Genomic DNA, 12,696 nt, shown 5'->3' with positions numbered 1-12,696 from the left:
CGTTTTCGCATCACCAGAGAAGATCGGTTTCTGCTACTGGTTTTCATTCTTTACACCGCGATCGAACCTGGTACAATAACAAAGCGCGCGATTACGAACCAGGTGCAAGGTCACAATCACGATACAGCAGAGCACAATACTGTGATCGCCGGCAGTCATGCAGTCTCCATCGGCGGCGATCGTGTTCAAGGTTATCAATCCTTGATCGACGGACGACGGCTGGACTGCACTATGGACGGTGGCAGAGCAACGTTGAGTGGAGTCGGCAGGACAATTTTGATCAAAGGCAGATGCAGGCTCACGGTGTTAGAAGTGGTGAATTTTACCAGCGGCAATACGGGGAGAAGCAGGCTGAACATTATAACATGAATTTTGTAGAGAAGCAGGAAGCTCTAGGCCGTAACAGCGGGCGGGAGAATTATGGGAGGGGAGGTTCTGATAAATTGTCTCGTTTTATTTTACTAATTTTCCGCATCAATTATCAAATTTCTATCTTAGAAAGGGTTTCGAAGTTTGCGGTATGTTGGAGGATGTTTTTGTTCCCAAAAAGAGAAATAAACGAGGCCAACCTTTTGGTTTTGTAAAATTCTCCAACGTTAGGAATGTTTCTAAACTGTTACATGCCCTAAATAATGTTTATTTTGGCCATTATTGTGTTCGAGCTAGAGTAGCCAGTTTTGACCGTAATGATGTGACGGAGGGTCAGAGACGGGATACGAGGGGACTTGAATTGACGAAGAGTAATAATGAGCCAGTTACGAAAGAGGGTAACGGTATTGACCCGCAAAAAGTGATTATAAATGGCAATGATGTCCGTGTAGCACCTTTGGAACCACAGGTTAAGAAAGGAGTTGTTAGGGATGCTGACACGGACACCAAAGATTCTGGAGATTCGGGAGCTGTTCGGGTGGGTGAAGTTGTGGTTTCGTTAGGCGAACGTAAGGAAAAAGCAATGTGTCGTAAGGACCAGGTGCAGGAGGGAGGGCTTACTCATAGTACTACGGCTCCGCTGGAAGGAACTCTTAAGGGAAAGGACCGTCAAGGTTTTATGCGGAGTTTCAGGACTGAGGCCGATGATGTGACTTGGGCACAAAATGGATTAGTGGCGACAATTGTTAATGGTGAGGCGGTGTGAGTTGTACAGAGTAGAATATTGGATGCAGGTTTTAGCGATGTCATCCTCATTCCTATGGGGGCTGACAGGGTTTTTGTTCGAAGCTCAACAGGTGATGATGTTTTGGCAGTGTTCAAAAGTGCTAAAGAGTTTTTTCAGCTTATCTTTTCGAGCTGGACGCGTTGGGATAATTTTGTGCAGCCCTACAAACGTGGTGCCTGGGTTCGTTTGTATGGTATCCCGCTGCAAGCTTGGAATGTGAACTTTTTCAAGTTAAGCGTTTTTGAATGCGGCAGTTTTTTACGTGCGGATATATGCTCGGTGGAAAAGGACCGACTTGATTTTGCACGTATTTTGATTGCAATGCCAGACTTGGAAATTGTCAACAGAGTCGTGACTGTTTCGGTGGACGGAATTCAGGTTGAGGTTAATATAGTGGAGGAATGGGGTTGTAACCTTGGTGAGGATATTTGTCTTTTCGAGGATGACGGTGACTCGGAGGTGAACCAATCTGATCATGAAGAGGGCCAATGACACTATGGTTGAGAATTTCGTGAAGGGTATGGAGGAAGAAGATGATATCGGGTCTCAAGAGAATTTTCAATTATCAAATACACGTGGTGGAGTGGAGGGTGGGAGTGAGGATGTTGGAGAGGCTGGTGCGCATCCTTTTGTTCCAGGGGTGGAGCATTTTGTTCGGAGTAACAGTCGTGCCTCCGAGATAGGAGATTCTTCTCTTTCGACGGGAGGACAAGGTAGTGTTTCTATTTGCTCGCCAACTAACGAGCGGGGGCGCTGTACAGGCGATGGAGGGTGTGTTGGGTCAGCCACGACCCTAAAACGGGGTGACCGTGCAAAATCATGCCCACCAGGTACGAATCGTTCTATGTTATCGGGGCCATGGAGTTTGGAATGGTTGCACGATCTTAATCAGGGGGATGCAGGGGTGATTTTCTCTGCTAGGAAACGTTCCTGTAAAGGAGATCGTAATGGCGAAGGCCTTAAGAAGAGTGTTCAGGAGGACCCTAAGAGGAGAAAAGGAGGAGGTGTTTTTCGGCATACGATATCTAGTGTTAAGAAAATAGCCAGAATGCCTAGTGAGGATCGTGCCAAGGTGTTAAAAGTTATGAAAAAGAATGAGCGAAGTTGTAGAACCGGGGCTGTGGCACCCCGGGTGTCCGGTGTGAGTCGTCAAGTTTCTTCTACAGTGTCCTCATCGACGACTTCTGGCACTAATGATTGGCAGCATTGGGTGGTTATGCGGGGTAGTGAGCAGGTGGCTGCGGACGATGTCAGAGCGGTAGGGGAAGCTATAGGTGTGCAACTTAAAAGTGACGCTGCGAATATGTTTAGTGCGCTCTCTAGGAAGGGTAAATCAAAGCAGACAACGTCGGTGAAGACACTGGGTGTGAGTAGTGGTCGATGAAGATCGTTTCTTGGAACATTAGGGGCTTGGGGGGTTTAGCGAAGAGGCAGGAGGTTCGTAAGATGGTGGGGCATCAAAATCCTCTTTTGTTGTGCCTCCAGGAAACTAAGATGCAATATTGTGACGATTTCATTTGTTCGAATCTGTGGGGAAACTCCCCTCACGCGTTCTCCTATCGTCCATCGATGGGTGCGTCAGGGGGCTTGTTAACCTTATGGGATTCAGCTGAGGTGGAGGTGTGGTCATCTGAGAGTTCCGAATATGTGTTGTGGTGCCATGGTCGCTTCGTTAGATCTGGGGAGGAGTTTTATTTGGCAAATGTTTATGCGCCTTGTGATGCTGGGGCGAAGCAGGTTCTGTGGGACTCGCTTTCGATAAAAATACAGGCGTTGGGGAGGTCAAGGGTGTGTGTTTGCGGGGATTTTAATGCTGTTAGGAGTGTAGATGAACGTCTTTCGGTTAGGGACGGGTATCGCTCCTCGGACCATTTTTCTTTTAATCGATTTATCGATGATAACACCTTGATTGATTTACCGCTGTGTGGTCGAAAGTACACTTGGTTTAAAGGGGATGGGCGTTCTATGAGTCGTTTGGATAGATTCTTGCTTTCTGGTGAGTGGTGTTTGACTTGGCCTAATTGTACACGGGTATCTCGTATGAGAGGGCTATCTGATCATTGTCCCTTGGTTCTGGCTACTGATGAGGAGGACTGGGGACCTCGTCCCTCAAGGATGCTGAAATGCTAGAAAGATGTCCCTGGGTATAATCTCTTTGTGCGTGAAAAATGGAATTCTTTTCAGCTTGATGAATGGGGAGGTTTTGTGCTTAAAGAAAAATTTAAATGGATTAAGACGGCTTTGAAAGATTGGCATACGACTCACACCCAGAATTTGCCTAGTCGGATTGAGTCTCTGAAGGACCGGTTGGATGTGCTCGATGAGAAGGGGGGTGAAGAGGCCTTATCTGAGACTGAGTTAGCAGAGTTTCATGGGGTCTCGTCGGATATTCATTCTCTCTCTCGGTTGAATGCAAGTATTTATTGGCAGCAATCTCGATCGCGGTGGCTCAATGAAGGGGATGCTAATACTAAGTATTTTCACTCGATCCTTGCGAGTAGACGGAGGGTTAACGTTATTTCGTCTTTGCAGGTGGATGGTTCCGCGGTGGAGGGTGTGGCTTCTATTAGGCATGCAGTCGTATCTCACTTTGCGTCTCACTTCAAAGCTGTTAATGTGGAACGACCTGGGGTAGAGAATCTTACTTTTAAACGGTTGCAGGCAACAGAGGCGAGCAGTTTGATTAAGCCTTTCTCTTTGGAGGAGGTTAGGGCAGCAGTTTGGGACTGCGACAGTTATAAAAGTCTGGGTCCTAACGGTATCAATTTTGGCTTCATTAAGGACTTTTGGCCTGAGATGCATGGTGACATTATGTGTTTTATCTCGGAGTTTCACCGTAATGGTAGGTTGACTAAGGGTTTAAATGCAACTTTCATAGCTTTGATCCCCAAAGTTGATAGTCCCCAAAGGTTGAATGACTTCCGACCTATATCGCTTGTGGGCAGCCTTTATAAAATTTTGGCTAAAGTGTTAGCGAATCGTTTGCGTCTTGTTATGGGTAGTGTGATCTCTGCATCCCAGACGGCGTTTGTGAAGGGTCGACAGATTCTCGACGGCATCCTTATTGCGAACGAGGTGGTGGATGAGGCTCGCAAGTCTAAGAAAGAGCTGCTTCTCTTTAAAGTTGATTTTGAGAAGGCTTATGATTCTGTTGACTGGGGTTATTTGGATGTTGTTATGGTGCGAATGAGTTTTCCAACTCTTTGGAGGAAGTGGATTAAAGAATGTATGTGTACGGCTACAGCTTCTGTCTTAGTCAACGGTAGTCCGACTGATGAGTTCCCTCTTGAGAGGGGCCTAAGACAGGGGGATCCGTTATCTCCCTTTCTCTTCTTGTTGGCTGCGGAGGGTTTACATGTGTTGATGGAAGCTATGGTGGAACGCAACCTGTTCACGGGATACAAAGTTGGTGAGCTTGCCCCGGTATCGGTGTCGCACCTTCAGTTTGCCGATGATACGTTGCTTTTAGGGACTAAAAGCTGGGCAAATGTCCGTGCGCTGCGAGCTGTCCTTGTGTTGTTTGAGTCTATGTCTGATCTGCGGGTTAACTTTCACAAAAGCATGCTGGTTGGGGTTAATATCCATGATTCTTGGTTAGGCGAGGCGGCGTCAGCGCTGTGTTGTAAAGTGGGAAAGATCTCTTTTCTTTATTTGGGCCTTCCTATTGGGGGTGATCCGAGGCGCTTGGTTTTTGGGAACCGGTTTTGGACCGTTTAAAGAATCGTTTATCGGGTTGGAGGAGTCGCTTTCTTTCTTTTGGTGGTCGTCTAGTTCTGCTTAAATCCGTGTTGACCTCTCTGCCTGTCTATGCTATTTCCTTCTTTAAAGCTCCCTCAGGTACTATCTCTTCAATTGAATCTATTTTGATTAAATTTTTTTGGGGGGTAGTGAGGATTTTAGGAAAATATCTTGGATTAACTGGAAAACTATACGTTTGCGTAAGGAGTACGGGGGTTTGGGGGTTAGGCAGTTGAGGGAATTTAACTTGTCTCTGTTAGGTAAGTGGTGTTGGAGGATGTTAGTGGATAGGGAGGGTATGTTGTTTCGAGTGTTGGCAGGACGTTATGGGGTTGAGAGGGGCAGGATGTGTGAGGGTGGAGCGTGTGGGTCTACGTGGTGGAGGGAGATGGCGCGTATTCGGGATGGTGGAGGTGAGATAGGGGGAGGGTGGTTCAGGGAGCATGTTTCGAGACAGGTGGGGGATGGGTCCGACATTTTTTTCTGGACTGATCCTTGGGTGGATGGGACCTCGATGCAGGAGCGGTTTGGGCGGCTGTTTGACCTGGCAGAAAACAAATCGGCTTTAGTGGCTGAGATGTTTATGCAAGGTTGGGGGGCTGGAGGGGAGGCGTGGGTATGGAGGCGTCAGTTGAGGGCGTGGGAGGAGGAGATGTTTGGGGAGTGTCAGTCTTTATTGCTTACCCTTTCTTTGCAGGATCATGTCTCAGACAGATGGGTGTGGCAGTCTGACCTGGATGACGTTTATACGGTTCGTGGTGCATATCAGCTTTTGACGTCACAGGATGCAGTTACTTTGGATGTTGCGTCAGGTCTTATTTGGCATCATCAGGTTCCTTTGAAGGTTTCCACCTGTGCCTGGCGACTTTTGCGAGACAGGTTACCTACCAAAGCAAACCTGGTTACTCGAGGGATTTTATCTGTGGCGGCCCATCATTGTGTTTCTGGTTGCGGTGAGGTTGAGACGGTTCAGCATTTGTTTCTTTCGTGCAGTACTTTTGGTGCCCTTTGGTCTCTTATCAGCTTATGGATTGGCTCTTCTTTGGTGACTACTCAGAATCTTGCAGATCATTTTGTTCAGTTTACAACTTCAGCAGGTGGTCTTCGAGCACGACGTTCTTTCATGCAGCTCATATGGCTCGCTTGCGTGTGGGTTGTGTGGACCGAAAGAAATCACAGATTGTTCAGAGGCTCGGCATGTTCGGTGCATTATATGTTGGACAAGATCAAGACTATTTCTTATAGGTGGTTGAAAGCGACGAGTAGTACTTTAGCTTTGAACTGCCATAGTTGGTGGTCTAGTCCTATGACTTGTTTGGGCCTTGTTTAGTTTCTTTTGGTTCTTGTGTTTTGACTCTATTGTAACACTTCTTAGTCTCTCTTGGCACGTCTTGTGCTACGTAGACTATTTGCTTTAGTATATATATATATATATATATATATATATATATATATATATATATATATATTTCATTTTGGCTTGTTCAAAAAAATATCATCAATATAACCTAATGATTTTAGGATTAAAATGTTATCTAACCAAGTCTAATGTATACCACTTGAAATTTAGAAGAACAAATATGATCAATGTATTAAATAGATAATGGTAATATTATACGTAATAATAGTCTCTAAAGAAAGAGAAAGGGAAAAAAATAACAAATTATTAAAGAAGGGAAGAGAAGAGATTAATGACAAACAAGACAATTAATATGAAGTTATCCTATTATTGCGTAGATTTTAAGTAATTATTAAATGACCTGTGGAAATATTTAGCCATAAGTTTTGATCTTGGGTTCAAAACCTCATGTTTGCTTTTTTGAACTTTATCTGTGGTATTACAAAAATGGAAATTTAATTAAATAATAATAATAATTACATAGTACACTGTTGGTGTGATGTTATTTGGGGCTAGCGGTAAAATCTTTGGACTAAAGGTGCAAAATAAAATTTCCAGGGTGGTCAGAATGCAATAAAGTAAGGATATTAGTGCAATTTCTTAAAGTTCAGGGTGTGCAGGTGCACACCCTCACACCACACTGGATCCGCCCCTGCGAGAAACAGTCAATTTTATCTTTTGCAACAATGTATGTGAATGATACAAACACAAACATTCTATCAGACAACATGAGGAAGAAGAAGATGAGGAGGAAGAAGTTGTAAGGTTGGACAAAAGAGTTAGGAGGAGAATGAGTTCGTCGAGATGGGGAAAGAAAACATAATCATGTGGAGAGGGTGTAATTTGGGAGTGCGTAGACTAGATGAATCTAATGATCAGATATTTTGATCCACCATCGACCACTTGTCAAACTGGTCATATTAGAATTTGTCTTGAAAAGATATGGAAAATAGTAAAAATATAAAAATTGTTTTTCACATTTCTTCTTCAAAACTTGAATGCACACCATAAAGTTAAAATAATATGATATTTGTATGATTAGAAGTGAAAACAAAAATGAAAACAATATGCTAAAATACACATCTCAAAAGCTTAAAAATAATCTGGCATACAATTCCTTCCACAAGCAGATTTAGCAGTCCATACACATAGCAGATGGCTAAGGTTATATGTGAGTGATGACAAAAACTAGATCTTAGGTATTAATAGCATCTCAACCATGAACTCCTTGAGAAGTAACAACTCAAGCATAGCATATATAACATATTGTTTTAGTCATTACTTTCGGACAGAGCGCACTAGAAACACATCTTTGTATCTGTTTAAACTCACGTTCAAAATGTCATATTCAAGAGTACAACAAGAAGGGGAGGGGGACATCAATTTTTTCCAAGTTTGCAACCAAATTAACAATAATACAACACTAGCAAGGGGAGAAAAAAAAAAAGACCTAAGTGAAGTAAATAGGCCAATTGAAGTAGTATGAATCTCGGTATGCCCTGTCCCACTTGTTCCACTACAACAACACAGTTTTATAATTAAATAAAGCACAAAGTAAAAAATAAGAATAGTTTTAGCTATGTTCAGCTCAAGAAAAATTAGGTAGAAGAGGGATGTAAAATATCATACCATGGGTTCATAACGCTTATTCTTCTTCATTGCCCTTTTCCAGTGATATTGCTCAAATAACATTGCCCTATCATGCCAGCTGCAAATTAAAGGATCTTAAATTTATAGATGCAAATGACTCATGGCACAGAAGAAAGCTTCATAGAGCAACCCATCATAATTAATTAAAAAAGAAATGGTGTCATGTTACCAAATCTCAAAACCAAGCTAGAGGGAAAACAAACCAGGAAGAAAGACAAGACACTATTACATGACTGAACGAAGCTACATTTTGTGCATTATAATGAACCGCCATAGCAAGTCATTGCTCCATAGATAAAGCTTAGAGTTAGACCTCAATATCGATCAAACCATTTCAAGCTCTTCGAATACACAATAATAAAGTGATTGTGCGTATGCACTTAGAAATCATACGGCTTCTGTTAGAATATACAAATTCAACAGCTCCTAAATCACATTATTTTTACATAAGAATAAAACACTTGCAATACATTTTAGTTACAATTTTACAAATATGTCATACTGAGCTAACATCAATTTAGTCTCTCTATTGACAAATTTTAAGTGAATCATCAATTTAGTCTTTCGATATATTTTGAAAACATAAATCCTCATTCGCTTAATTGCATAGTACTTATTATCACGGTGGCTTTACTGAAATACTGCGAGCCACAGTGATTTTTTTTTTGTTGGTCCAGCAGCCTGGTGGCTAGAAATTACACCTTAAAAGTGAATAAGTGGAGTGTCCAGGGTTCGAACCTTGTCTCCACCGTGATTTTTCACCAAAACCCAGCGTGATACTAAACATGCACTAATTTGTTAATTCCTAGAGAGACTAATGTGATAATAAATTTTCAATTTCATAAATCATTTAGAAATTGTGTTCATTTCAAGAACCAAATCGTCTAACCCCAAGTACAACAATTTGATAAACTAAATTGTCAATTGAGTCATAAATCTTCAAACAAAAGCATTGTCTGCTCTGAACCACATAAATCAAATAAATATAAGATACTTGTAAACATAAACAAGATATAGTTCTAAAAAATAATGTTGAATTTGAGAGAGTGATGATACTTGAACATAGTGGAGCCGATTTGGAAAAAGTAGGGATTGACACAGTTGGAAGCAGTGAAGGCGAGAGAACCGACCCAAATGTTGACGAAACGGTGGGGATTGGCATGGGGTACGCCTGGGTCACCGCGATAAGCAGAACTGAAATACTTGTCCATTCTTTCTTCTTCTTCTCACACTTTCAACACAATAAGTGTTATCGACTATCTTCTCTTCTCTTATCCACTCCTATGTAAACCACGCCTCCTCAGAAGAGATTCTACGACGTCGTTTTCAAAATAACTTAAAGAGTCTTTTTGACTTTTTTTACTTGCATTGCATTTTGACCCTTCGCTTCAATTCATGGTTACTGCTTCCTAGGTCCTTTTTAAATGTTATTGGATGAGTATTTTTAAAATATAAAATTTTCATAATTTTTAATAATAGATAATTAAAGATTTTAGTGATTAAAGTTGTGCGTTGACATGTGTATAGTAATCTAAAACGACATCTTTTTTTTATGGGATAAAATAATACTTCAAAAAGAACGAAGAAGTAACAAAAATAATTTTAAAATTACTCCCCTCACATTTTCATACTCGTATATGGAGGACTAATTTGTTTCTCGTATAAAAATGTTGATCATTATTTTATTTTTTTGGTACATGTTGATCACTAATTTTATTAGTTATATTTTTGTTAAAGATTAAATTTTGCTTTCAGAAAATTGTGAGAACTAAAATGAGTCTTCGCTCTAAGTTAAAATTTAAAATTTGTTATGAACTATTCCTAGATAATAGCAAGAATAGAGAAGAAGAGATGAAGGAGAGAAAGAGAAGAGAGAATAGACTCTTGTATTATTCTATTCAAGGTGTGTGTTTACATGACAATACAAGTCCTATTTATAGGACAATATAATGGGTCAATGCTTAATGGGCATCCACCAAATTATTCATAACACTCCCCCTTGGATGTCCATCGAGGATATATGCCTCGTTAAAACCTTACTAGAGAAAATTCATTGGGAAAAAATCCTAGTGAAGAAAAAAGAGTACATCATCATTTGTGTGTGAACTGCCTCATTAAAAACCTTACCAGGAAAACCCAGTGGGACAAAACCATGGTTAAGGGAAAAAGAGTGCAGAACATATTTATATCTCCCCCTCATAAAGACAATTGTATATGAGACGAAAAAACTCAAATAATCTTATGTAGTTGTAGTAGTTGCTCAAAAGTTTTACTTGAAGTTGACTTTGTAGAAAGACTTGTCTTATCTTCTTTATCATATACTCTTCTCCAAATATGTAGTTTGTGCGACATTATCTTCATGTTGAATCGTTGTAAGAACCCTTTAAAAGAAAACTCACAAATTCTTGTATCTGATGAATCATATACTTCAACCAAATCACATTCTTGATTTATCTTCTATAGTGCTCATCTTTCCTCATCATTTTGTTTCATGAGATTGTTATTGTTGTTTGTTTCATAGATCTCCATGAGTAATTGTACTTCTTCATGTGAACATATAGTTTGTTTGTGATCTATACCTTTACGAGGATTAAACAAATTACCTGTATATCTAAAATAGCAAAGTATATACTTGATGATATATTGACAACAAATAATAGGTTAACAATGTATTTGTCCCCAGTAGAACCAAAATGTGGTGCTTCAGGACCAATTAGTTCTTCACCATTTACTCGAACTCTAAAATGGCATTTGTTTACATCGGCGATCTTACAAAAATTAGGGTACGTAATTTATCTTATAGAATCATTTTAGAACCTTTTGTATATAAGCTTCATGATTCACAAAATATTCTTCAAATACTTATTTTGTAATAAATGACAATATCTCAAGCTCTTCGGGAGTCTCTTGATGATACAATCTTAAACAAATTTATTGCCAAATATTTTCTTAAAATGAACAAATTGTCATTTTCATATTTCTCAACATGCATATAGATGTTGCTCGAGTATATAAGGAGACTTATTCATCTTTATTAAGTCATCTCTCCAATATATATGTGTGTTACGAAAATTAAATCCTTCTGGGATTTTCATATAATCATCATTATCAAGTGAGCCATTCAAATACGTTAAAACACATATTTCACATAAATTGAGTATTTCATATGCTACTCAAGTTAATTAATTACAAAGAAGTTTTGGAATTCACTTTAGGTGAATATGCTTTTTGAAAATCAATGATAGACATTTATCAATATACTTGAATAACAATTCAAACTCTAAATATTTGATTTTCATTAATTTTCTCTTGAAAATTTATTCATATCGAATTATTTCCATCTGCAGATGGAATGGACTATTGGTCCAAAAACATTCCGCTTTGCAAAGCTAGTTTAATTTTGTATCAATTGCGTCTATCTATTTAGTCAATCATTTCATTGTCTATAATCCTTAATATACTTTGATTTGTGATCCTCATTATTTCTTATCATATATAGCGCTATATTATATAAATAAACATCGTCAACGTTGATTTTCTTTCGGTTTCATCGTATTCCATTCATGACATAATTCGTCGAGATCTCTTTATTTTCATAAATTTCAGGTACCTGATAAGTTCTTATGGAACTAGAAAATTAATTATGTCAAATAATCTTTTCATATCCTCACTTGTGTCATCTTTCTTTTTAGCTCCTTTTCTTATTTGAGGATTTTTATCTTTGGAACTGACTGACCTACCACGCTACAAGGTGGTTAAAATTCATTTGCAATATAAGATTGTCCAACAGGGACATCCATTTTGATTGGAGCATTAGCAGCTGATAGTTGATTTCATAAACTTTGCAAATGATATATCTTTTTGTTGGATATTTGAATTGGCGTAATTTTGCTAAAACAAATATACTAACAAGATGTTGGAAAACATGTTACAACATCATATTTATTCAAGGAAATCTCGCGCATTTATGAGAGCATCTGCTATTTATGGAAATCCACTTAAAGAGCACGCTCAATGGAGATTTGATCTGATCAGGTATTTTAAGGATAAGATAAGACTTAATGGTACAACGGTATGATCACAATTATCCTATAAAGTCCTTAAACACTTTTGGAAAGTTTCTATACATTCTTGATGAAGATCAAAAGAGAATCAGATCACCTTTTATGAGCTACAAGGAGCGTCCTATCAGTAATGAAGAAAGAGGAGCGTGCTAGATCATTATATATACGAAGACCAAGCTCAAGACTATGTATCTCATTGAAAATATTAGTTCACATATTGAGTCTTTGTTGAGTCTTTGTTGAGTGTTTTATTATTTGATTGTAATTCTTGCTTGTGGATTCTATAACACGAGTTAAGAAGTAAGTTTATTAGTTTAAGGTTGCTCCTAAGCTTTGAAGTACGGAGTTTACCGTGTGTGATTCACTTGAAGCTTTTAAGCAAAAGTGAAGTGTTGTCTTGACAAGTTGTCGCCACATCATTCCCAACATTGTATAATCAACACAGGTTGTGTTGTGTAAGTGGAAGTGAGATGGGATCTCATGTCTAGGAGTTCCTAGGCAGAAGTTGCATGAGTAGTGTCGAGGTTATAAGGCGTAAACCAGGGGTTTGCTGGAGGTCTTAGTGTAAGGCGTAAATCCTAGGGTTTGCTGGAGGTCTTAGTAACTAGAGCTATTAGTGGATTTCCTTCCTGGATTGGTATCCCCCAGAGTAGGCAGTTGGCTGAACTGGGTTAACAATTACTTGTGCA

General features: G+C 39.6%; 2 protein-coding genes and 1 pseudogene across 2 annotated transcripts; 2 read left to right on the top strand and 1 right to left on the bottom strand.

The window, feature by feature from the left end:
- Positions 1 to 2,725: 2,725 nt before the first annotated feature.
- LOC123895416 lies at positions 2,726 to 3,951 on the top strand. The gene is made up of 3 exons (XM_045945760.1): positions 2,726 to 3,187; positions 3,341 to 3,833; positions 3,938 to 3,951. The coding sequence occupies exons 1-3, from the start codon at positions 2,726 to 2,728 to the stop codon at positions 3,949 to 3,951; spliced, it is 969 nt and encodes a 322-aa protein (XP_045801716.1).
- Positions 3,952 to 3,967: 16 nt separating this feature from the next.
- LOC123895415 lies at positions 3,968 to 7,116 on the top strand (annotated as a pseudogene).
- A 390-nt stretch (positions 7,117 to 7,506) lies between these two features.
- On the bottom strand, positions 7,507 to 9,237 carry LOC123902609. Its single transcript, XM_045952374.1, has 3 exons — positions 9,000 to 9,237; positions 7,923 to 8,001; positions 7,507 to 7,809 (listed from the first exon to the last, which is right to left on the bottom strand). The coding sequence occupies exons 1-3, from the start codon at positions 9,152 to 9,154 to the stop codon at positions 7,744 to 7,746; spliced, it is 300 nt and encodes a 99-aa protein (XP_045808330.1). The 5' UTR covers positions 9,155 to 9,237; the 3' UTR covers positions 7,507 to 7,743.
- Positions 9,238 to 12,696: the final 3,459 nt, after the last annotated feature.

Source organism: Trifolium pratense, linkage group LG1 (assembly GCF_020283565.1).
Source record: "Trifolium pratense cultivar HEN17-A07 linkage group LG1, ARS_RC_1.1, whole genome shotgun sequence".
NCBI classification, from domain to species: Eukaryota; Viridiplantae; Streptophyta; class Magnoliopsida; order Fabales; family Fabaceae; genus Trifolium; species Trifolium pratense.
Note: the sequence above shows the minus strand (reverse complement) of the source record. Positions and strands in the feature narration are given on the sequence as shown.